At 34.9% G+C, this 26,314-nt stretch overlaps 1 protein-coding gene across 5 annotated transcripts in view; it reads left to right on the top strand.

Annotated features, from left to right (window-relative positions):
• The window catches only part of Gsk3b (glycogen synthase kinase 3 beta), a 189,254-nt gene that overhangs the window by 93,078 nt on the left and 69,862 nt on the right, over window positions 1-26,314 (top strand). For all 5 annotated transcript variants that reach the window (XM_004835656.4, XM_004835655.4, XM_087209012.1 and 2 more), the window contains 2 exons: window positions 19,031-19,141; window positions 25,510-25,640. In XM_004835656.4, the coding sequence (XP_004835713.1) occupies window positions 19,031-19,141; window positions 25,510-25,640 (242 nt within the window). The remainder of the gene's footprint in view (window positions 1-19,030; window positions 19,142-25,509; window positions 25,641-26,314) is intronic.

Genomic DNA, 26,314 nt, shown 5'->3' with positions numbered 1-26,314 from the left:
GAAAGGATCTATGAACCTACATATGAAAGACTAAAACTATAAAACTTTAAGAAGAAATTGTAAGGGAAAATGTTCATGAATTTAGGGTAGGCAAGAATTTCCTAGGATACAAAAATCATGATGTACAAAAGAAAAAAAATTAATGAGATTCCATCAAAATTTAGAACTTTAAATGCCATCGTTAAAATGAAAAGTCCTTAAACAGACCATATTTATAAAACATATAACCTATGACCAGAATATTTAAAGAACACTTGCCGGTCATTAATAGACAACCCAATTAAAAAGTAGACACAAGGGCTAAGGATTTAGCTCACTGGTTCTGCCACCTGCTGCGCAAGTGCAAGGACCTGAGTTCGATCCCCAGTACCAAAAAAAAAAAAAGTAGACACAAGGAGATGATAAATAGCCAGTACAGCACAAGGAAAGGTGTGCAACACTAGAATCAGAAAAATACTAATCAGTACAATAACAAGATCGTATTATACATTCATTAGGGAGATGGAAGTTAAAAGTTTTAAAAGAACAAATGTCAGCTTAGGTATGAACCAGTTAGAACTTTGTAATACTGCTAATGTTAATGTAAAATGATAAAACCATTTTGGAAAACAATATAGAAATTTCTTGTATTACTGTTAAGAACCAACAGTTCTGTTCTTAAGTTTTTACTTAAGAGGAATGAAAACACATGTGCACAATAGATTTGTACATACAAGTTGACTATCCCTTATCTGAAATTCTTGGAACCAGAAGTGTTTTAGATTTTGGTTTGAAATCCACTTGATCTGCAAAGAGGATAGCTACTGCTTTTTTTTCAGATTCCTGTCACATGGAGTATTGTTTTCCACCCTTTAACTTTCAATCTATGAATTTCTTTTTGTATTAAGTGTTTCTTGTATGCAGCATTTTGTTGCATCTAGCTTCTTGAACCATTCTTCCAGTCTTATTTCTTTTGATTGGTGAATTGAGACCATTAACATTGATGGTTATGCAAGCACAAGGACCCATGTTCGATCCTCAGTACCAAAAAAAAAACCACATTGATGGTTATAACTGATACGTATTGACTTATGTTCATCATGACTTTTTCTTTTTGTTGGATTCTCCCCCTTTGCGTTTAATTGCTTGTCCCACCCAACGGATTCATTCTGCTGGGTTTCCTGGGGTTGTGATCCTCGTTGTCTTTTCCTAGGATATTGACTAAAAGTTTTTGGAGTGCAGATTTGGTATTCATGAAGTTCCTGAGGTGCTCTTTGTCATGAAAGTACCTTATTTCTCCATCAATTTTGAAAGATAGTTTTGCAGGGTACATCAATCTGGATTGGAGGCTGTTTTCTTTTAGGGCTTGAAATATCCCACTCCAAACTCTTCTTGCCTTGAGGGTTTGCACTGAGAAGTCTGCTGTGATTCTGATGGGCTTTCCTTTGTAGTGTTTTGTTTCTTTTCTGTAACTGCTTGTAGAATTTTGTTCTTCTGTTGGGTTTCTGGTATCTTAACTATTACATACCTATGTGTAGATTTTCTTTTTTGATCAAGGCTATTTGGAGTACTCTATGCCTCACTTATCTGTAAGTCAAGCTCTTTCCCTGTTTGGGAAGTTTTCTGCCATCACTTCTGTGAACAGTTTTTTTGTCATCTGTACTGTCTCCTGTTTCTTCATTAACTCTGATCAGGCTTATGTTATTCTTCTTTGTATCGTCTAGCAGCTGCTGGATTGATTTCTCTTGGTCCCTTGCTATTTTAAAGCAATTTTTCTTTTCCTGGTCACTAATTGCAATCTTATCTTCTATATCTGAAATTCTGTCCTCACATTGGCTCATTCTGCTGCATAGACTTTCAGTGGAGTTTTTTGGTTTTTTGGTACCGGGGATCGAACTTGGGTCCTTGCCGCTTGCACAGCAGGCAGCGAAACCACTGAGCTAAATCCCCGGCCCTTCAGTGGAGTTTTTAATCTCCTGGAAATCTGTTTGCATCTGTTTCATGGATTCCATTTGTTTCCTATGTTGCAGTTCTATCATGTTCCCCAGTTCCTCTATTTTTTTATCTGTGTCTTCTCTAGATTTATTAATCACATCTTTCACTATGGGCACAATCTCTGCTGTTATCTGAGAAATTATTTCTGATTTCATTTTTTCCAGATCCTCTTTAGTTGCCAGTTCAGGGAGTCCAGGTGGTTGAGTATGAGATTGTTCAACCTCATTTCCCTTTGGGGTTGCTGTAGGTGATCTGGAAGTCTTTTTTTGAGACTTGTTTAAGTGTCTTCTCACTTTTGACAGGAGGAGGGGGCTGGTGGTGGTAGTGTTGCTGGCTCCCACGCGGCTCACCTCCTCTGTGCCGAGGTGGGTGGTTCGGCAGCCCAGAAGCCTCCTCCTGGGCACTGGGAGCAGCCCACCTTCTGTGCACTGAGGGGCGAGGTATGGTGGCCTGGAAGTCTCCTGCCATCCTATTTAAAATTTCTTACACAGGTGGAAGAGAGAGCCTGTATTAACCAAGCAATCTGTAATGAATCACAAAATATTTTTACATAAAAGGTTACTTACAAAAATTTTTCTTAAACCATTAATTGATTCAAATAAAAGAAACCAATAAACATAACATTTTTTAAAAAAAATACTGTGTCCTTTAGAATTCTAGGGATCTACAGAGTTGGCTACAACTTAGGAAAGTCTGCTGATCTCACACCTCATCTCTGCCAAATACCAAAATATGGAAAAATTACTACTCTACAGAATACCTGAAATTCACAAAATTCTAAATCCAGATATTCAAAACCCTCAACCCATTTTTGCAGAGGAAAGAATAGTGAAGAGGCAGACAGATAAGTGAGTTATAGAGGAAAAGTACTACTTACTCTGAACTAAGTCAGAGGTACTAAAATTTATTGACTAATCTAGAATATACCACCTACAATATGTTCCAGTTAGACTAATTACAGTAGCTCACAACTCCAGTCTGTATCCTAGCTTAATTTGTCCTTCTAGTTAAATTGGCTATCCTTTTCCCCAGTTACAAGCTTAAACCTGATAATCCCTAATCTCTAAAGATAGTCTTTAACAGGTACAGTAAAAAGGTCACCAAAACAAACATACTATTCAGCCAATCTGTGATTAATGAAAATATTTGCCTAATATTATAGAAATCCTACTCTACCTCCACCTAGAGCTGAAAAGTGCTTACAAATAAAAGTCATAATGATGGTAGTTAGCTACAATTCTAAAATTAAAAATAACAATATAGGAACGGGTAAGGGTATTGTGGAGTAAAACAGAATATTACCTAACTACATATTTTGAGGCAACAGGGAAAGTTTAATAATGTTATGTTATGTATATACATATTCAAACATGGACATATGGATAAGATACGTAGAAATGAAATCAAAGGCCAATATAGTAACATTGAAGAAATTTTTGTTTTAAGTTTTCCAAAAAAGGAGTAATAAAGACCCAGAGAGAAAGCATCACCAATAAAGAATGAAGAAGATTCAAGCCAGATGATAATTTGCAAAGATTTAGAGGGAATCAGAGATCCAAAAAAAGAGAAGTAGACAAAACAAAAAGAGGTACAGAGACTCAGAGAGTGGAAATAACCAAGAGAGAAAAGGAAGAGAGAACAGACAGAAGAGAAAAAGAGAGAAGAGACAGATTTGTAGAAGGAAAAGAAATCTGAAGAGAGGGATGACATAGATCATAAGAAAGATAAAACCCCAAAGGCAGAAATATAGAAACCCAGAGCCTAGAGTGAAAGGAGCAGAAACCCAAAAAAGAGGACAGGAACTGAAGAGAAAGGAGAGTGAAGGGCTGGAGAAAGACTAGTGGAAAATAACAGAGAAAGAATCAGAGAAGACTGTTGAGAAAAGAGGATTTTTAAAAATTCCCACACACATTTGAGGTCATCTGTTCAGAAACCTAACCAAGCTCTTCATCTCCGTAATCTTGAAACACAATTCCTGTTCTTTCTCATCTTCATAGTGACCTCAAGTTATCCCCTCACTGTCTCCTCACAGCCTGGTTTAGGCTCATGTTCTTATCACTGATCTCCTCCCCAAAGCTCTCCCCTGTGTTCTCTGTAACCCAAAGAAACTTTCTGATGACTCCAGTCTCTCCATGGAGAGTTCTTTTTACTGCCTCACCCTAGACAAAACCTAGATCTCAAAGGCGCTGGTTTCCTGGTTTCCTCTCAAATGTCTGCTCTTAAGACCCCAGCAAATTCTAGGAACAGAAGGCCATACTGTCAAATTATTGATCTTTCATGGTCCCAGCCTGAAATAACACCTAGTTTTCTCCCTCTCGAAACTCCACATGGCTACACACCCTCTCTTCCCCACCTTGTCAATATCTCTGTACTTAGAGGCTCACCTTACATGAAATCATACAAGTATCTGTCTGTTGATTATCTCTACTTGCATGCCTCACAGCCCATCTCAAACTAATAATATTTCATTTCCCAAAACAAGCATATATTATATAAATATACATAGTGCTTCTGCTAGAAAAGTGCTTACCAAATATAGGATGGCTACATTCACAAATAAATCATCTTTAAGGATTTGTAAGAATTTCATAGGCATTTAGATCCAAGTGGAAATCTAGTCCTGGAGAGTCAGCTCTAAACTCTAGCTGAACCCATCTCCTAGGGTTAAAATCAGTTTTCTACATGGTTTCTTGAATGATAGATTAGTCCTGCCAGAACAATTCAGAAGTGTATATCAAAAGTGAGACAAGAAGAAATGATCTTTTTGGTTGGTGGAAGATTATGGGTAGGAAATCTTCAACTTGTGTATTTCTATATATTTTCAGAATACTTTCCTTTTTAAAAAAATTTTTATTATTTTATTAGTATATGTTTGCAGTTCATGTAGTTTACAGTCATCTTGGGGAGTGGTTACGTATACATACTATAGTTTTTTCTTTCTGATCCCCTTTCTCTCCCTCCTGCTGTGGTTCAAAACTTTCCCCTTTTTTGACAAAGATCATTATTTTCAGCAATATATCCTGCTGCTTTCCCTCTCTTTTGTTCTGTTCTATTTAATTTTTAATGGAGCTGTCCAAAACTAAAAGATGTCTGTTACTTACTTTGGAAAATTTATAATGCATAAGTTCTGAGATATATAAGATACCAGAAAGCTTATTTCTTTTTCTAGACAGGGTTCACTGTCCCTTCTTCTTAACCTCTGTCAGTGACTTCTCTGTATCTATAAGAATGCTTAAGCTAAATAGGAACCTGTGAGCAGCAATGAGAAAATCATCCTTTGAGGTAATCATGTCAAAGTCTGTCAGCTGTGACCACCAAGGCAGATTAAATCAGGGGTAAGGACTATGACAGGGGCTTCCCAACAAACCAAAATCAGATGGGGAAGCCATCAGGTATCTGGCATTCAAAGGTCTAGTATTCCTCCTTTTAGCTTCATAAAGGTTAAAGGAGTTAATATTTGTAAAGCAGTAAAATAGTACCTGGCATATAGGAAATGTAAATTAAAATAAGCAATCAACAGAAAATGTTCAGGTCAGTGGGGACAAACCTGTGGCATGTATGCTGCAGTGAACTATTTATCATTAAAAGTTCTACAAGGTTCACCGTCACTGGTTTAGGGATTATGTAAGGAAGCTTTACAAATAAATTTACAAGTATATATAATTCAGTGGCTCGTGGAAGAATTAATTCTTATCTTCACTTTTTTTTCTGGGGCGATGTGATATCTAATACTTAACAAAAAGCCATAAAGATGCAAAATTCCATTATAAGCATGCTGTGAACAACATAACAGATTACTCCGTAATCTTATTTAGAAAGGGACAGGAAAAGCAAAGACATGCCAAACAGATAAGATTAAAGACAGCAGCAGGTAGTTTGCTGGGTAAAAAAAAAAAAAAATCAATGAAATAACACTTAGTAAACATTAATTTATAGTTATACAAATTACTGTGTTTAATAATAGCAAACATATACCATACTTGCTGTACATTAGTACTGTCCTGAGCCCTTTGTTAGTACTTCATAACTCATTTAAACTTCATTGTATCCCATGTAAAAAATAGGCATAGTTATTATCACCATTTAATGGAAGAAGAAACTGAGACAGCACTAAATAGCAAGATTGAAAGTCAACCCTAGGCAGTCTGCTCCAGAGTCTGTAATATGCTATACTATTTAGCATAGAATATGGATTTCTCCAGAAGCAATACACTAGAATCATAACATTAAAAAATATATATTAGCAAAAAGAGACTTTTTAGAGATGGAGAAGAGGATTAGGAAAGGAGAGGGTGAAGAGGGAAAGGGATCAAAATGGTCAAGATGCTATATATATATTTTTATATATATATATATATATATACATATATATTTTCACTCACACATGTACTGGTTCCCTAAAACAAGTATAACTACTGTATATTGCAAACATCCAGTGATAAAATAACATTATCTTAGCAATGGTGGTTGAACAAGCAGAGATTATTTTAGTAATATTAATAATTATAGTAATGTTATAATAATGATGATAGCTAAAACTTACGATACTCACCCTATACTAGGCATTAATCTAAACATTTATGCATTTAATCTTCACAGTGTCATGTGGAGAGGTGGCAGAGAGAAGTTAAATGAGTTGCCGTAGGATGATATATGCCAATATCTTAAACTTCTGGTCTGCAGGAGGTCTGTGACCTTCCTCAAGTGAAGGTTGTGCATTTTCTGGAGGGAGCTAGCTTCTATCTTAAGATTTTGAAAGAGACCCTTGATTCAAAAGATAAAGGAAAATTGACCCATTTATCTAAGAGGCACAGAAATGTGATTATAGCTATGTAAATACTTAACCAGATACACTTCAGTTTTTTTTCTTCCATATAGTAAGTAGTACTCCTTAAATGTGAGCCCAGGCAGTCTAGCTCTATATTTTTTAACTAGGTCTCTTTTACTATTTTAGGTTGTGAAATTCTTAGTAGTATGGTTAGATCTTACACAATTTTGTTTTTCAGTACTTAGCCCAGTGCCTGACTCATAAGTATTTAAAATTAATTGTCAAGATGACTTACTTATTAAAGTCTTCAAGGTGTTTTCAGAAATCTGACAGCTAGAGTAGGGCTTAGCACAGATACTAACGTGTTTTTTGGAAGTTAAGATTTATTATAGATAAACTATTTCTGCCAGATAATTATGTTATTATAAAGAGAATTATGTTCTTTTATTTTGGGGATGTTCATTGCTACTGTATCAAAGTAGAGTTTTTTTTTTTTTTTTGGTTTTGTTTTGTATTTTGGTACCGGGGATCAAACTCAGGTCGAAGTATAATATTTATATATTGATTGTATATCCTGTGAAACTTACTTAATAGATCTACTAATTTTTTACAATTTTCTTTCTTTATTTTTTTTTAAGTAGGAAGATATTTATTGATAGGAAAGCTCCTGAAGGGCAGGAGGGGTCCCGAGTGGGTAGCCAAAGACCCCACTTTACAGAGAAGTTTTATAGGGTGAAAGCCACGTGGGTACAATGTGGGCCACAACCGTGAACATCCAGTAAGGTTACAAATATAGTCACTTAGGTAATGGTGGTCCAGTTGGGAAGCGAGTCACATAGGGAGCGTAGGTACAAGGATTTTCAGTAAGGGTGGGGGTCTGGGATATTTCCTGGAGAGGTTGGGTTAAGACCTTGACCTCCCCCACCCAGGTGATTGATACTGCTATTTATCCCCAGGAGGGGAACCACAAGGCTGTGTAGTTTCTCTCCTTTTGCAATTCTGGCCTTCAGTGAATGTGCCTTGAGCCACAATTGTTCTCCAGGCTGAAGGCCCAGCCCTGTATAACAGGCTGTAATATTTATAACTAACTTAGCTGTCTATAATACCAAGAGTCCCCAATCACTTTCCAGCAAATCCCCTTGGCTTAGGTTGGTCTGTCCCTTTCTGTGCCTACAGCCAGGAAGTCTAATTGATGTGGTGCTGTGGTTTGTTTCACCTTTGTCCTGGCCTTCTTGAGGACTTATCCCTATCTGACTGCCTATAATTTTTCTACCTAGCTCATCTATCTATAATATTCCCCCCTCTGAAGAAGTATCCTGAACTGCTTTGAGGGGGCAAGGGGCAATGACCACTCTAGCTACTTCAGGTTGAAGGGGGTTATAGTTGTGGTTGGCAGTCAGGGATACCCTTCAGAAGGTCTATCTAAAGGTCCTCGGTAGGCATCACACATTTCCATCATGGGTAGGCTTATAGCTTTGAGTCTGGAGGAGACAAGGCCAGAAAGACAGTTAAGTATACATGGGCCAAACAATAAGATCAAAAATATTATGAGTATAGCCAACAGATGTTTCCACCAGGAATAGCTAGTAATAGCCTTCTACAGGGAGGATAAGGAGAAGTCCCAGGGAACTTCAGAATCCATCATAGAAGTCATTTAGCAGTTATGAGTTGTTTACAAGGTTGATCTGGTGGATCCCTGTAAAAGAATTCTACCATTTTTGTTGTTGGTTCCATTTCAGTTTTCTATATATAACATTTCATCTACAAATAGAAATGATTTTATTTCTTCTTTTGCAATGTGATTTTTTTTTTAATCTGGTAAAATATATGTAACAATTTGCCATTTTAGTAATTTTTAAATATGCAGTCCAGGAACATTAGATTCACTGTGTTATCCAACTACCAGCACTATTTTGAGAACTTTTTAATTTTTATTATAAAAGTGGAACTAGACTTTGCCCAGTACAATTCATGTGACAATTGAAATGATCAAATGGTTTTATGTCCTTCATTTTATGTATAGTCATACTTGGAATCAAATTCACAGATAGTCTTCCATTGGACTATATAAATTTCAGCCTCTTGTATTTTTTATTTGGAGACAGGCTCTTGCTAAATTGCCTATGCAGGACTTTAACTTTCAATCCTCCTGTCTTAGCTCCACGATGTGCTCAGGTTACAAGCATGAACCACCATCCTGGTTTACTTCATTTTATTAATGGTGAAATGTTATATTGATTTTCTTCTGTTGCACCCCCCTTGAATTCCTAACATAAGTCCCACTTGATTTTGGTACATTATCTTTTTACCATGCTATTAGATTTTGTTTTTACATGTATATTTATAAAGCATGTTGATTTGTAATTTTATTTTCTTATAGCATCTTCATCTGGTTTGTTATCATGGTAATACTAGTCTCTTTGACTAAGAAGTAACCCTTAACCCCTTCTCCTCATTCTCTCCTTTGTTTTTTGAGATGGACCGTCTCTATGTTGCCCAGGCACATGTCAAACTCTTGGGTCGAAGCATTCCTCCCATGTTAGCTCCCTGAACAGCTAGCATTACAGGCGTGTAAGGCCTGGCCTCATCCTCTATTTTAGAGAAGAGTTTTAAATTGTTGTTAACCTCTTTTGTAAGCGTTAGGTAAAATTTACCACTGGGGCCATCAGGTCCTGAACTTTGCTTTGTTGGAATGTTTTGATTATTGATTGTTCTATTCCATCTTGAGTCACTTTAGTATAGAAATCTGTCCATTTTATGTAGGTTATACAACTTGTTAGTGTAGTTGTTTGTAGAATGCTTTTATGCTCCTTATTTTTATAAAACACAAAGTAGTAAGGTCTTCACTTTCATTTCTGCTGATTTAGTTGTCTTTTCTAATTTGTCAATCTAAAAGTGTGTCATTATTAATTGAAATTAAAATCAACTTCTGGTTTTGTTGATTCTCTATATTTTATTTACCTCTGCTTAAATATTTTTATTATTTCCATCTAACTGCTAGCTTTTTAAGTTTATTCTCTTCCTTTTCTAGATCATATATAAAACTTTGTTATTGATTGGTAGTCATTTTCCTTGAATCTTTTTTCCTCTGTTGGCATCCTAGGGATCAAACATAGAGACTAGCACATACTTAGGCAAGCATTCTACCTCTGAGCTGTATCTTCAGCAAGATGTTCTTTCTTTTTTTTTGATACCGGGGATCGAACTTGGGACCTTGCACTTGCGAGGCAGGTGCCGGGACCACTGAGCTAAATCCCTGGCCCAAGATGTTCTTTCTTAATGTAGGCCTTTACAACTATAAAATTTCTTTTGATCACTGCCTTTGTTGCATCCTATAAGTTTTAGTATGCTCTATTTTTGTTTTCATTCATTCAGATATTTTCTAATTTTTATTAAGAGTGAATTTAATTTGATCTATGACTTGTTGTCTAGAGTGAATTAATTTCCATACATTTATGAATTCTCTCTGTCTTCCTTATGTTGCTGATTGCTAATTTTTATTGTGGTCTGTCTTCATCACTTTCTTGGTCTGCTGAGCCACAATATCTGACACCTTCAACTAAAAGGAGGGAGGATTATTTTGGCTCCAGGGAAGGATGGTATGGCACAGTGGCACAGTGGAGGAATAGCTGCTTACCTCATGGCAGACAGAAAGTAGAAAGCCAAGAGTGAGGCCGGAAAGGGAGATATATAACCTTCCCAGTCACGCTTACAGTGGTCTCCCTCTTCCCACCAGGGCCTACCTTGTAACAGCGAAAGTCAGCTATAATGCTCGTATAATCCAGTCACTTTCCAAAGGTTCTGCCTATGATCAAAGGAGACTTTAGGACATCTAGGCCAGAGAACATAACTTCCTATGATTTCAGACTTCCTAAATTTAACAAAACATCCATTCATGATAAAAACCATAAAGAAAATAGATATAGAAAGACCTTATCTCAATTTGATAAAAGCCATTTATGGCAAACCCCCTGCAAACATCATATTTAATGGGGGAAATCTAAAATCAGAAACAAGACAAGGCTGTCCACTATCACCATTCTTGTTCAGTATGGTACATTATAAAACATTAGCTAGAGCAATCAGGCAAGAGAAAGAAAGAAAAGAGATAGACATAAACCTCTCTATAAAAGACAAAAAAAATCCCAACAAAAGACTCAAAAGAATTAATAACTAAATTTAGCAATATAGCAGGACACAAAAAAATCAATAGCGTTTCTGTATACCAATAATGAATTGAGAAAAAAAATACCATTCACAATAGCATCACGAAAAATTAAATACTTAGGAGTAGCACTCTTCTACATTACTCTAAAAAAGGAGATGTCAAATAGGACAGCAGAAAATTAGAAAGATAACATTTGCTCCTGGATAGGCAGAAACAGTATTTTCAAAATGCTCATACTTCCAAAACTGATATATAGGTTTAATGCATACCACCAGCATTCCCCACAGAACTAGAGAAAACAGTCCTAAACTTCATATGAAACCAGAAGAGTCCCAGAATAGCAAAAGCAATCCTGAGCAGCAAGAGGAAAACAAGAGGCAACACAATCCTGGATGTCAAGTTTATGTTAAAAAGCCACAGTGATAGAAAACAGCATGGTACCTGGACAAAACAAACGTGTGAATCAGTGAGACGGAATAGTGGATGCAGAGAAAAGCCCAGGTGTATTCAGCTATCTGATCTTTTTTTTTTTGTTTTACAAAGGGGCCAAAAACATACTGGAGGAAAGATAGCCTCTTTAATAAATGGTGCTGAGAAACTTATCTACATGCCAGAAATTGAATCTAGACCTGTATCTCTCACCATGCACTTAAATAAAATTAAAAAGATTCAGAGATCTAAATATTAAAACAAAGTTAATCTGATGGATGTTAAAATCGGTAAGACATATGCATAGTCAAGGGCTTTCTGAACAGAACCGAATTACACAAGAAATAATATCAAGAATCAACAATGGGATTATGTCATTTTAAAAGGTTCTGCACAGCAAAGGAAACAACAGAGTAAGAGACAACATACAGAATGGGAAAAAGATTTGCCATCTATTCCTTGGACAGAGGACTAATATCTAGTATATATAAAGTACTCAAAAAATTAGACCTCCCCAAATAAAAGACTCAGTTAAAAAATGGGCAACTGAAATGAATAGACCCTTTCAGATGAAGTATTACAAATGGCCAATAAATACATGAAAAAATGTTCATCATCTCTGGCCATTAGAGAAATACAAATTAAAACAACACTGAGATTCTATCTTACTGCAGAAGAAATGGCTATCATCAAGAAATCAAATAACCACAAATGCTGGTGAGGCATTGGGGAAAAAGGCATCCCTCTCCATTGTTGGTAGGAATGTAATCTAGTACAACTACTATGGAAATTACTATGGAGAGTTTACAAAAGCTAAAATTAGAAATTCAAGCCAGCTAATCCCCTTTCTAGGTATCTTCCCAAAGAGTTAAAAACATGTGTTATAATGATAACATGCATATGCACATTTATGGCAGTACAACTCATGATAGCTAAATCTTTGAAACAGCCTAAATGCCCATCAACAGACAAATAGATGAAGAAAATATATTGATACATAGTAGAGTGTTATTGTGCCATAAAAAGGCTAAATTTGTGTTGTTTGTAGGAAAATGGATGCACCTTGAGACTGTAATGTTCAATAAATCAAACACATAAGCTTAAATATTGCATGTTTTCTCTTACATGAGAGGCCCAAAGTATAAATAAATGAAAGAGCTAGATAAAAAATGGATAATAGGAAAGAGGAGGATAGATCTTTTGCAGACAAGAAGGGGAGGGATCAAGAGATGGAGAGATGAGGGAAAGGGATAAAGTTAGAATTAAAATGTGTCATATATATGTACCAGCTCCCCACAATAAATATAATCATTATGTCCTACAAACATGGACTAATAAAAATAAAGAAAATTTTTTGAGTTTCGTTTTCTTAACATATGGCCTTTTGAGGGTTATGCCCCATGTACACTTTAGAGGAAAATATTTGCTGTTTTAGAATGGAGTGTAGTTTATGTATCTTTAATGATCCATTTGGTCTGTATAATGTTCAAGTTCTCTATTTCTTTTTTGGTCTTCTGTCTTGACATATTACCCATTATTGAATGTGTATTAAAGTTTCCAACTGTTGTAGAAACTATTTTTCCCTTTAGTTCTGTCAGTGTTTGCTTCATTTAGAACTCTGTTCTTTGATGTGTATATGTACATAATTGTTATATCTTCTTGATTCTTTTATCAATACATAATGTTTTGGAGGCCTTTTATGACGTTTTCTTGCCACTACTCTGTCTAGAATCTGCAGAACAATGTTGATTAGAAGAGATTAAAACATACTTCCTTTGTTTTGTTCTTAGCTTTAGGGAAGAAACAATATTTTATCTTTAAGTATGATGTTAGCCTCCAGTGTTTAACAGATTTATCATTTATCATTTGAGACAGTTCCTTTGTATTCCTAGTTTGTTGAAGTCCTTTTAAGATGAAATGGTGCTGGATCTTGTCAAGTCATTTTTCTCCATCTGTTGAGATAATCATGTTTTATTTGTGTGTGCCTTATTCTGTATTAGTATATTTTATATACTGTAGTTCTCCCTTATCTACATGGAACATGCTCCAAGATCCCCAGTAGATGCCTAGGACCACAGATAGTTCCAAACCAAACACTGTGCTTTTTCCTGTTTATATACCTATTGAAAGTTTAATTTATAAATTAGGCACAGTAAGATATTAATAATACAAATAAAATTTAAGTTATGAAAATATACTGTAATAAAAAATTATGTAGATTTTCTTTCCTATCCTGCCTTCCTCTCCCTTCTTACCCCCAAAAGATCTCTTTTTGTACTCATCTTCTTGTGATGATAGCACATGGTACAATTTCCCTGAGGTGATACATTGTTTACATGAGATGAAATGAGGTGAATTTATGTAGGCATTGTAACATAGCCCTTGAACACAAGCACTGTAATACAATAATACCTCGGTTCACAAATACTTCTATTTGCAAACAATTTGGTTCACAAACAAAAGTATTTGACAAAACTTTGCTTCCATTCGCAAACTCCACATAAGGTGACAAACATGACCACAGCCATCTTTCCACACAAACACAAATATAGCCATCTTCCCCCAAATCATAAAACAAATTAAGTTTATAAACTGTGGTACCACTGTACTTGGACAGCTGATTTGATCTCTAAGACAACTACTTAGTGGGCAGGTGTGGTATATTGCTTAAACACTCTGGACAAAGAAATAATTCATATCCTGAGTGAGATTTCATCCTATGATACACAGTTTAGGATTGAGAATGATACTCAGTTTAGAAGTTATTTTTCATGTAACATTTTCAGCTGCTTTTGACCATAACCATGGAAAGTGATAACTGGAAGGAAGGACTACATAAGCTGGATTTTGACTGTTAAAGCTACCTTGCCATTTCTGTGATTAATTTTATTTGGTTGTGATATAAAATCATGTTTGTATGTTGCCAGATAGATTTCCAGTGAAACCTTCTATACATACCTAGGTGCATTGTGAGGGAAGTTTTAAATTACTAATTCAGTTTTTTTGCTTATGATAGGTTTATTTAAATTTTCTATTTCTTCTTTTGTCCATTTAGTAATTTGTCCATTTCATCTAAGATATCTTATTTGTTGGCATACAATTAATTCTTACTTTTCCTTAAAATTTCTATAAGATCAGTTAAGTCCCCGCTTTATTCTTGGTTTTGATCATTGGAGTCTTCTCTCTTCCTTTCCCTCTCACCTTACTTTGCTCCTGATCAGTGTGACTACAGATTTGTCAATATTGTTGATTTTTTTTCCTTAGTGAGTTTACTTTTTTTGGTACCAGGGATCAAACTCGCACTTGCGAAGCAGTTGGCTGAACCACTGAGCTAAATACCCGGCCCTTAGTGAGCTTACTTTTGATTTCATTTACTTTTGTTTTCCAATTGCTCTTTTTTACTTCTCTATTTCATCTATTTCTGTTACAGTCTTCACTATTTCCTTTTGCTTGCTGTGGGTTTGCTCCTTTTTTTCCCTCCTCTTTTTCCTCTTCCTCTTTCTCTTCCTCCCTGCCCCTAAGTAGCTGGAATTACAGGCATGTGCCACCAAGTCCAGTTAAGATTGTTGATTTGAGTATTTTCTTCTTTTTATGCCGTTTTTTAAAGGTTCTTAAGTTTCCCTAGCTGGGATTATAGGCATGTGCCACCATGCCCTGTTAAGTTGAAGGTGTTGATTTGAGATTTTTTATTCTTTTTATACCATTTGTCAAAGGTTCTTTTTTTTTCCTTTTTTAAGAGTAGGAAAAAAATATTGAGAAAAAGATAGCTTTTGTTTAAGAGAGACAAAAGGGGGTGTCAGAGGTTCTTAAGCTTCCTTAGTTAAATTTTTACTCTTACCATTGGGTATGTGTATGGCTTGGATATTGCTATCATATAATTCAGGGAGCTCACATTTATTTGTCACATTTTCAACCAAGAAGTAGTAGCTTAAGATTTTCTCTCTCATTGCTCCCAAAAAGGCACAGCCTTGGGCATTCATGGTTTCCCAGTCTTCTATATATGATTATATCGCTTGTTGGCCTTTGGCTAACTAACATCAAGTGTAACTATGATTGTGATTTTACTTTTAAGCTTGGCTTCCTGTAGCTCTTGAGTGAAAGAGCTTATTGGTCAGTCAGTGTTTGATCAAAGACTGTGTGCCAGTAATGCTTCTTTAATGTGTTGATGTGTCTGTGTGTAAGTAGGGCAATCCTTTCAAGTTCATAACACATCCTGTTCAGATTCCCTGAGTAGACACAGCCAACAGGTGTACACATCCTTCCTATCTCCAGAGATGACTGAGATCCCAAATAGCCTCCATTTGGATCTTTCCTGATTCTTTCTGTAAAGCTTTTGGTGGCCTTGTCTTTTTGCTTGGATGATAATAGACCTACCAACCTCCTCTCGATTATTCTTCAAAAGATCTTCATTGTTTTAAAAAATGTTTATAAGTATGAAGTTTTCCCCATTCTATTGTAAATAACATTAGTGTCCTTAGGTAGAGCTTGTGGTACCTTTTCCCTTTGGACAGCACCCTGTTCTACTTTACTAGAAGAGTAACTTCACTATTTAAGTAGGCACTAGAGAAGTGGCAATGGTGATCCCTTATCTTCACAGCTCAGTTCTGCTGTCATGGGAGCTTTGCCCGTTAAGCTAATTGGAGTTGAGACTATTAGGGTCTTAGCCTGCTATGTCTGGAGTTAGAGCCTCCGTCTTACTTGTGGCATCTGGGTGGAGGAAGGGAAACAAAATTCTCTTGGTTATGCCCAAATAGAGATCTGCATCTGGAGACTAGATAAGAAAGACCACCAACCACCTGTCCTTCTTTGGGTTCCATGCAACCCTAGATTGGAAGCTATGGTGATCTTGGTTTTACCTGTCTAGAGTGCCTGAATAGAGCCTCCTTAGTAAGGAGTATGTGATAGTAAGGAGTATGGTGATGGGGAAAAGGAACAGGTCTTTGCTTTCCCTCTCCCTCTTTTCAGCCTTCATTCTTTGGAAGGAAGTCACTGTGTGCAGGCCACATCTAGAAAGGGGAAGTTATGCACCTATAACTCCTTTTCCCTAATAGTAGTATAGCCACATAAATTATTTTGGATTTTTAAAATTTTGCATGAGAGAGTTCTCTATCCATCAGTTTAGTCATTTATTTATATCAGTGTGTAGACTCTTGTGTATTAATCTTATTGATCAAATTCTTCTCTTCAGCCATTTGTAGCTCTTTTTTTTTGGTACGGGGGATCGAACTCAGGACCTTGTGCTTGTGAGGCAGGTGGCGGAATCACTGAGCTAAATCCCCAGCCTCATTGGTAGCTCTTAAGACAGCTCCTATATTTCTATAATATATTCCCAATAATGCAAGCTTTTGATTTATTTTGTTTATAGCATGTCTTCTATTTTCTAGCACTATAAGACATAATATGTAGATTATTAATTCCTTGCTCTTCACATATCTGCACTCATCTTTTGCATATATATGCACAATCATTTCATAGATTTAATTCATTGTAGTGGTGTTGATTGGTCTGTATGTGTTCACTTTTGAGTATGTTAACCTGTTGCCTTCCTATAAGGCTTTCACTAGAACCATGTTGTGGTGCATATTGGGAAATAACCTTTTCTAATACCGTTTTCACAAATTGAATTTTCTTGTCCTGTTTGTTAGGTGAAAAATTGTAGCTTGTTGTATGGTTTTTTGTTTGTTTTTGTGGTACTGGGAATCGAGCTCAGGTCCTTTTGCTTGCAAGGCAGGCGGTGGAACCACTGAGCTAAATCTTCGGCCCTGCCCTGTTGTGTGGTTTTTGTTAAATTTCTTTAATTATGAGTAAGGTTGAACATCTTCATTTTTATTGGCCATTTGTATGACCATCTAATCATGGTCCTTTCTAGTTTTTCTATTAGAATATTGGTGTTTTCTTACTGACTTCCAGGAAGTCTGTACTTTTTTTAAAAAAAACATATCAGTGGTTTTGTCATGTCATTAACAAGAAAATTTTGACAATTTTGGTGTTTATTTTGTTTTAGGATATGACATAGGGATAAAGCCAGCCTTACTTGTATTTTCAGTGCTTCCCTCCCTTTTCCATTCATCCTCCAACTTCCTAAGCAAAAAGGTCTTCCCTATTCTGTACACCTTTACTATTATATCATTCCTTTGTCTTGCCAGTCCAGTATACCCATCAAAGGAAAGAAATTTGTTTTGAAGGGTTTTGCCAGCTAAAATTTCCTGACCCAATTCAGAGGAGGATTTTGCCTCCCTGATGCTGTGTTAAGTATTTCATTATGGTTCCAATACACTGCTTCGCATCCCTTGAGGTTTTTAGAATGGTATCATGGTTCTCTTTAAAGCTGCAGCCTCAAGCCATTCTGTTTCCTTGACCTCAGAAGTCAGGCGGGGATAAGATTATCACCATACTTTGTTTTTCCAGAGATGGGATGAAGTAATTCCTGCTGTTGTTGAGTTTTTAGATGAGATCAAAAGTTTGTCAGTTAAATTTCCTTGTGGACTGTGGATTTAGCTCAGTGGTGCTGCCACCTGCCTCGCAAGCGCCAGGTCCCAAGTTCAATCCCCGGTACCAAAAAAGAAATTTCTTTGTGAATAGCTTTAATGTGGAGTTTGTAAAGGAGTGATGATTACTGCCTAGTGAGACCCTGACTCCAAAATAAATAAATAAATAAATAAATAAATAGATAGATAGATAGATAGATAAATAAATAAAATAAAGCTTCTTTAATAATTCAGATGTCTCTCATCAGCAATCTGCTTCCTCTGGAATGGAGGGAGATATCTGAAATGCTCAGTAAATTACTGAAAATTGAAACTCTCCACTTCACTTTGCTAGATAAGATGGTTTCAAATTACAAGAGTATAAAAGTTTGTTTCACTGCAATTTTTCCCACTGTGGAGCCAGTAGTGATTGTTTTTTTCTTCAGCCTTCCTAACTGATGCTGATTCACAGGAACAGGGTAAAGGGAGTACTCTATTCTTTCCTACTTGGTTAGATTTCCTTTCTTTCTCTCTCCTGATTGGGTTGGTGGTGTTAGGCTTGCTCATAATGGATATTTAAACATATTACCCTCAAAAAGCTTGTGAGTATGGTAAATCACTGCCTTATAAGTTACTCTTTTTGTTTCAGTTAATTATAGAATACATGTGGTTGTTCTACCAACTATAGACTATTGGTAACCATAAAATCTTTTTTGTGGAGATAGGAGATATTTTGAAGAATTTCTAGTCCAGTTTTTCATACTATAGTTGAAGAAAATGAAGCCTAAAGAGAGTGACTTATATATACCAATTGACCACAGAGCTGAGGCTAGAAATCTGTTTCTCAGCTCCCAATACTGCCCTTATTGCTGTGCTACCTTTTCTGGTAGGATATAAAGACATTGATTCTCAGCCTAGGAAATGTGTTTATGATAGGAGATATATACTCTGAAATCATGGTAACCAAAATAATAGTTAAAATATAATTGTGAATCTTTAACAGTATTGAAATGATTGTGTTTTTAACATGAAATTAGTATTAGTAAGGTATCTATGGTATGCTTGTTTTTACTGTTATGGTTATTTTCTAAAGTAATTGTTGCGTAATTAAAATGAAATGTTTTCTTTAAAAATCTGAATAAGTAGATGCATAGAAAATTTACTCTAACTTGAATATTTAAAGACTAGTTTCTGATGTTTCTGTTTCTGAATAAACTCTTTCAGAAAGATGAGGTCTACCTTAATCTGGTGCTGGACTATGTTCCAGAAACTGTGTACAGAGTTGCCAGACACTATAGTCGAGCCAAACAGACGCTCCCTGTGATCTATGTCAAGGTATGTAAAATTGGAACAGTTTCCCATTTTAGAAATATATATCATGAGCCAGAGAGAATATTGGTTATATTTTAACTGTATTATTTGCATTTAATACTCAGAGAAAGAACTACAAAATAAGTATAAAATTTTCTCAGATTCTTTTGTAGTGCTAAGATGTGAAGTATTAATCTTATTAAAGATACTCAGGTAAATTGAGGCAAACTTTTCACAGGTAATTATGGATTTTAATTTTGCTAACCGTATATACTTATATTTAATTTCCAGTATCTTTATTGTGCCACAGACCAAAAATGGGAACATATCACATAAACTCACATAAAATTATGTAGTTATAAACATGCTAAAATGTAGTGTTTTATTGACATTTATAGATATAGTCATTGCATCTGTAGCAGAAGTTTAAACTTTGGCAGCTTTAAGCATATACAGGTATTATTTAATTTATATCATCTAATATATTAGTACCATCTTGTTTATTTGATAGAACTCGTAACGGAGTAGCTAGGAGTTGTGTAATTGTCATTTAAGTGGTAGACATTTAAAAACATTATTTTATTAACCACAGCACTGAAATTTACTAGGAGTTAAGTTTGCTTATATATAAAAGATAGGGCCTTTCTTTTTAAAAATATAACACTGTTATCACACAGATAAGTAATATTGCATTAGCATCATTAAATATCTGTTTATATTCCACGTGTTTTACAGTTTTTTAAAATACTTTTTTGTTTGACTTGGCATCCAGTTAAGGTTTGTAAATTATGATTAGCTGGTGTGCTTTTAATGTTTCTTTTAATCTTTAGATTCTCTCCCCTTCATATACTTGTCATTAGAGAAACTGGCTCATTTGACTTGTCATTTTGTGGTCTGGATTTCACTGATTGGATTTCCATACTGGTGTTAACATGTTCCTTTGTATTTCCTATAAATTGGTGAATAGATAATTGGTGATTAAGTACATGTTTGATGGAGTCAAAATTACTTCATAGGTAGTGTTGGGTGCTTTCCTAAGGAAGAATATGGTATCTTTTCTTTTTGTGACATTAATGGCCACTGGTGACGACTATTAATTTCATTAATTCATTAAGGGTTATATAAGATGTTGATACTTCACTGTTATTCCTTTGTAACTTATAAGGTAGACTACTGCCACAAAGAGAAACTTTCCTTTGTTAATTATTTGTTCCGTAAGATAAAATTTGTATAAAAAGACAAGATAATTGATTCCTTCTTTTTGTTTACCAAAATTTGTAATTAATTAGTTCCATAGCATTTTCCACAGGTAACCAAGTAAGAGTTTTCTTGTTTATTTAAAGTGTCTTGCGTGAACCTTAATATTGCTTGAGTGTTACAGGTTCATTTTACACATTTCTTCCTCTTTTCTTGAAGGAGACATTCTTTTAGTGGGAAATGGTATTAAGAGACTGAGTCTGAATGCTAGAAGTACTAATTGCTACAGAGTATTGTTTCTGGATCTTGTTAGTGAACAGAGCTAGGAAATATGTGGGTATTTTTTTTCAAGGGTTTACTGTATCTGTTTTCCCCCCAAAATGTACCGTAAATTCATATTGATATGTCCAATTAATATAGAGGGATTTTTTACTTAACCCTAACAATCTTACATCTATATTACCTTTCATTTACACTGAAAATTCCGTTTCTCAGTGATCACACTATAATTACTTATTCTACCCAACACTTGCCATACATTGGAGTAATAATCCCAGCACCACCTCCTCCACCTGAAAATAATTTAATATCTTTTTGCAACTCTTTTTATCCTCCATTAGATCCAATTTGGGATGAATAGTCAAATTTCTCTGTTTTAAAGCAACATCAGATAATTCCTTTCTGTATGATTATAACCCATTATGCTTTGTTTCATTTTACCTTTATTAGATTATTTTTAAATATTTTAAAATTTAAAATTTACTTTTACATTAATGTATTTATGTACTTCCAAAGTAAAAATCTAGAAAACAAAATCTCTTGAAAGCTTAACTTTCATCTGTGTTCATCTCTGTTCCTTTCTTCCACCAGTTAGATTTTTAAAATTTATACTCCCATTTTTAAAATAGCAAATGTGTAACTGTTTTATCCACCCTACACTCTTTTTTTCTGTAAAAATTACACATTTTTCTCTGTCTTCTGCTTTTTTTCTTTTTTTTTTTTTTGTACCGGGGATTGAACTTGGGTCCTTGAGCTTGCACAGCAGGTGGCAAAACCACTGAGCTAAATCCCCAGCCCTTGTCTTCTGCTTTTAATTAAAATATATTCTGAGGTTACTCTGTGTGTATGTATGTGTCTTCCTTTTTCATAGTTGCATATTACTCCCACCATATGATTGTACCCTAATTTATTCAGCAGTAACTTATTAATACTTGTATTCTTTTTGCCTTTCAGGTCCCACTCCTCCACACCTCTATTACAAATAGTGCTATACTGAACAACCTTGTGCACATGTCTTTTGTATTTTCACGAGCATATAGTTGAGCTAAATCTCTGGCATCCTGTGTTTATCTCTGTCTCTGTTTCTATCTCTGTCTCTTTCTCTCTCTGTCTCTGTGGTTTCTTTTTTACTCATCCTGTGTTTTTACAAAAAGGAAAACTATTGTACATACTGAGATTGGCATACCCAGAGAGATCTAGCATGCATTTCTCCTTGTGGGAAAAAGGATGATTCTTTTGTGTAACCATAGAGTCACTACTGTTGGCTCTGGTCATTATTTGGGGGGGGCACAAATCTACTCTTACCCTTAAGGGTCTGAAGAGATCAAAACAGTGTCTATAATTGATGGGTTTATAGTTGATCTCTTAATCCATTCTACATAATTTTTATTGCAATCCTATTATAGTATATGAAAAACTTTAGACTGGGAGATGGAAATAAAAGTAATAAATACATAGAACTGTTTATGGACTTCACTATCTCGTAAGGAGTTGTTTGACATGCTACTAAAATGACAACTGCATTTCTTTGTGATCGTTTGACTTATACTTTTGTAGGGGAGTTCAGTATGTTCTGTGACCATATTTGGAACCTCTTTCATCACCCCATTTTATACCAATACATTTTATATTTGATGATAAAGTATAAGTTAAAAATGTTTTGAACACTTGCTTTTTTGATGAGAATCATTCAGAACTAAGTGGGTTTTAAAATGTCGCTGTAAAACAGAGGACTAGCAAAGATGATACTATTTCAAACTTAAAATTTTTATGTTTTTAAGAGCTAATGTGTTACAGTGTTGCCTGGGCTGATCCTGACTTCTTGGGCTCAATTGGTCCTACAATTTCCCCTCTCTCATAGGTAGGACTACAGGCATGTGGCTCTGTACCTGGCTTAGACTTTTTTTAGATTGAAAAATTCTTAACTACAAAGTTTGAATACGTGAGAGCTAGATTGATTTTTGTAGATGATAAAGTTGTCATTCTATCATTTGCTTTAAACAAACGTTATAGCACAGAGAGGACATTGGACTTGAGTTAATTTTACAGCTTTATAACTTTTTGAACTATGCTTATTGAACATTACTTTCCTCACCGATAAAATGAGAAATAGGTAGATATTCACTTGGTTTGGTAGTTAATGCATGTTAAATATGTTATTATATTAAAATGCATTCATTATATTTGAGTTGAGTTTGTTTCTTTATTGTTTTTTGTAATGGGTATTAAATGCAGGGCTCTGTGTATGCTAAACAAGCATACTACCACTGAGCTACACCCCCTCCCTTCATTTGAGCTTCTGAGAATATCATTTTAATTCTTTAGTTGTCTGGCTACTTTATGATTTTATTTTCATACCATCAAATGATGGTGTGAAATAAAAATAATAAATAGAATAAAAATAATAAAAATAATGCAGAACAAAGAAATTGTAGTTAAAAGAGGAGTAACTACCTATGCCACTCCAGAATATTACAGATGTGATTTTGACCAAATTGTCTAATCTGTTCCTACCTCAGTTACTTTATATTTAAAATAATAATAAAAGTAGCCTTTACCATATGAAGTCATTATAAGAGTTAAGTGAAACATCTAAAGCACATTGAATGGTGTGTGGCACACAGTCAGTTATTTTTGTTGTTATTGTTCTTGCTGTCTTTCTGTATAGAAAGCATTTCAGCTTTCTTAGAAATATACTTTAACAAAATGAAACAACACAAAAAGGTATAAATTGCATATTTCATTCTAAATCTTGACTTTGCAAAAGGTAAAAGGGAAAGTCTTTCATATGAAAGAATGCAGTTTTTAAAAAGATAATAAAATTAACCTAAACCGTTGAACAATTTTAAAAGATAACTTTTGCTTTCATTAAATTTTGCTGACATAGATATTAATACCCTTATGCAGAGTTGGTAAAATCTCTACTTTAATAAATGAATACCTGTAAACTCAGTCACTTACAGGAGCTTATTTTCTTAGCAAAATGAATTAAATCGTAGAGTAAGGTTTAGGACAGGCTCCAACCCATAGCCTGGGACAGCCAATAATGTGGCCACACAAGATCATAAACTTGCAGCTTTGTGTGATTTTCAGAGATCTTTTTTGTGACTCGTGTGTGGTACTGCAGTATAGGCTGCATAGGTAACAATGGAAGTCTCTATAGGGGAAAGTACAGTGAGTGCTACCTCTGCCTTCCACATCCGTCACTCAGGTGGAAACCCATGTTTATCAGATGTAAACATGTGCTTCTCCCATTTGGTGAGTAAAATGCAGCAATTACCAGTAATAATATCTCACATTGCCTAAACATGTCTGTGCCTGTGAAGACAACCATTAGTTGTTACTAAACATGACAGTTCCTCTTCCCTCTGTGTGGTCCAGACAAATCAAAAGGTTGGTGCTTTAAGATTTGGGGATTGAGTCTGTGAACAGTGATACAGTAACAGGATTAGCTTTTAAAAATATGAATGCTTTAATTCTAACTTTAATGGCAAAATGCTGACCTTAGTGAAAATTTTACATGTATGTTTTATGCCATGCTTCATTAAAGATACACTGAAATTCAGCTGTCTGCAGTTTTTATCTTTTATCTTGCCTCTGAAGGCAAGTAGATTTCATGTTGGCTTTAATTAACCCACCTTTTAACAATAGCCCCTAAAGATGATGCTGTAAATCTATGTTTCTAACTCTTTTTATTGTTATATTTTTACCAAAACACTAGTACCTTTGCTTTCAGTTATTTCAAAAATTATTTTTGTGGTATTAATCTTGGGGTGGAGGTCAGAAAGTGAATAGTCAAAAAATTTTTAAAGTGAATCAAAATACTGGCTGTGGAATAAAGAGAAGGTTTAGATATGCTTAGTGTATCTTTTTTAGTAATAAAATAGAAAAAAAGTCTTCTGAGATCATGTCAGTAGGCATATATCTGGTTTTGTTTGGTTGGCTTATTTTGTTTTGTTTGTTTGCTTGTTTATTTTCATTGGTACTGGAGATTGAACCAAAGGGCTGCACACATGCTAGACAAGTGCTAGCTGCCACTGAGTCCCTTTTTAAAAACTCTTTAACTTTCCTTTCTTTTCTGTTTTGAGATAGGTTTTTGCTAAGTTGCCCCGGCTGGCCTCAAACTTGTAGTCCTCATGCCATAGCCTCCAAAATATCTGTGATTACAGACAAGCATCACTGTACCTAGCTGAGACATCTTTTAAAATGGCAGTTAAAGTTGACATTTCTGAAGGATATTAATAGAAAGAGTTGGGATGCTACTAACAGGTTTACTGGTATCTTGATAGGTGATTAGATTTTCTCAGTTCACCTGTCAATTTTCTTAGACTTTGTATCAGCAACCTTGAAAGCTGACATCTCAGGGAAAAAATTATTCTAAAGATGAGAGTGGAAATTCTTTTACATTAAACAATTTGATATAGTAGAAAGAATGGTGAACTTAAAAATCAGAAGACCTACTTCTATTTTTTGTTTTTTGCTTTGTTTTGGTACCGGGTATCAAACTCAGGACCTTGTGCTTGCGTGGTAAGCATGATTCCACTGAGCTAGTACCTAAGCCCCTGACTTCTGATCCCAGTGTTGTTACTTATTTGTCAGGATTTGGGACACCTCTCTGAGCTTTTATCTATGTTTTAAACAAAAAACCCATCTTAGCTGGCTTGAGGTAAGATGTAAAATAAATAAGTTATAAAGCATAGTATAAAGTTTCATTTTTTAAGCTGTTAAAGTAATACTAATGGTTAATGATAGTTTACTCAGCTAATTCATACAAAATAACAAGAAACTTAAGGAAGGTTGAGTGTAATAATCACCAACATTTCACTTGTTCTTAGAATGTTACTTTTTTTGCTGTTTCATGATTTTGATTTGTTTGAAATAAGAAATATTCAATTAATGTTTATTATTTATTCCAGTTGTATATGTATCAGCTGTTCAGAAGTTTAGCCTATATCCATTCCTTTGGAATCTGCCATCGGGATATTAAACCACAGAACCTCTTGTTGGATCCTGATACAGCTGTATTAAAACTCTGTGACTTTGGGAGGTAAGTTAGCACTCTCTTTTTTCCCTCTTCCTCTTTCTTCCCTTTTTCTTTTTCCTTCCAGCTCCCACTTTGCCATATGTTCTTTTAAATCTATTCCTTTTAGAATGTTAGTCTAATCCTTGCTTGGATGCTATAAACTAACACAGTTCCTTGATAGGATAGTTTTGATAACTTCTGTCAGAATTATTAATGTCTCTATGCTTTCATCCAAGATTTTAACTTATGTGAATTATTTATAAAAGGGTATTTACAGAGACATTTATCATAGCATTGTTTATGAATGTTCATTCATAAAAAAGTGTCCAAATAAATTATTGTATATACAAATGTTATGTTATATATACTACCATGAAAAAGAATGATGCAGCTCTCTATCAACTGGAAGGGAATGATTTCTATGAAATATTAAATGAAAAAAGCAAAGTCAAGACTGTATAATACGCTTCCCTTTACTTTGCAAACACAGTGTGGCCATCTTAATTCAAATATATCCATATGTAATGTGGCTTATTTCTGAAATGTTATATAATAATCCCATGACAGTGGTTGCTCCTGCAAAGGGAAATTTTGGAAATATAATGTCATTTGACAAACTTGTTTTTAAGTGGTTGTACTTTAGTATTGTTTGAATTTGTATTAGGTGTATATACTCCTTTTTTAGTAATAACTAATCT

Source organism: Heterocephalus glaber, unplaced genomic scaffold (assembly GCF_053883595.1).
Source record: "Heterocephalus glaber isolate CG9 unplaced genomic scaffold, H.glaber_assembly_v1.0 deba00000122, whole genome shotgun sequence".
In the NCBI taxonomy this organism is placed as follows: Eukaryota; Metazoa; Chordata; class Mammalia; order Rodentia; family Bathyergidae; genus Heterocephalus; species Heterocephalus glaber.
Note: the sequence above shows the minus strand (reverse complement) of the source record. Positions and strands in the feature narration are given on the sequence as shown.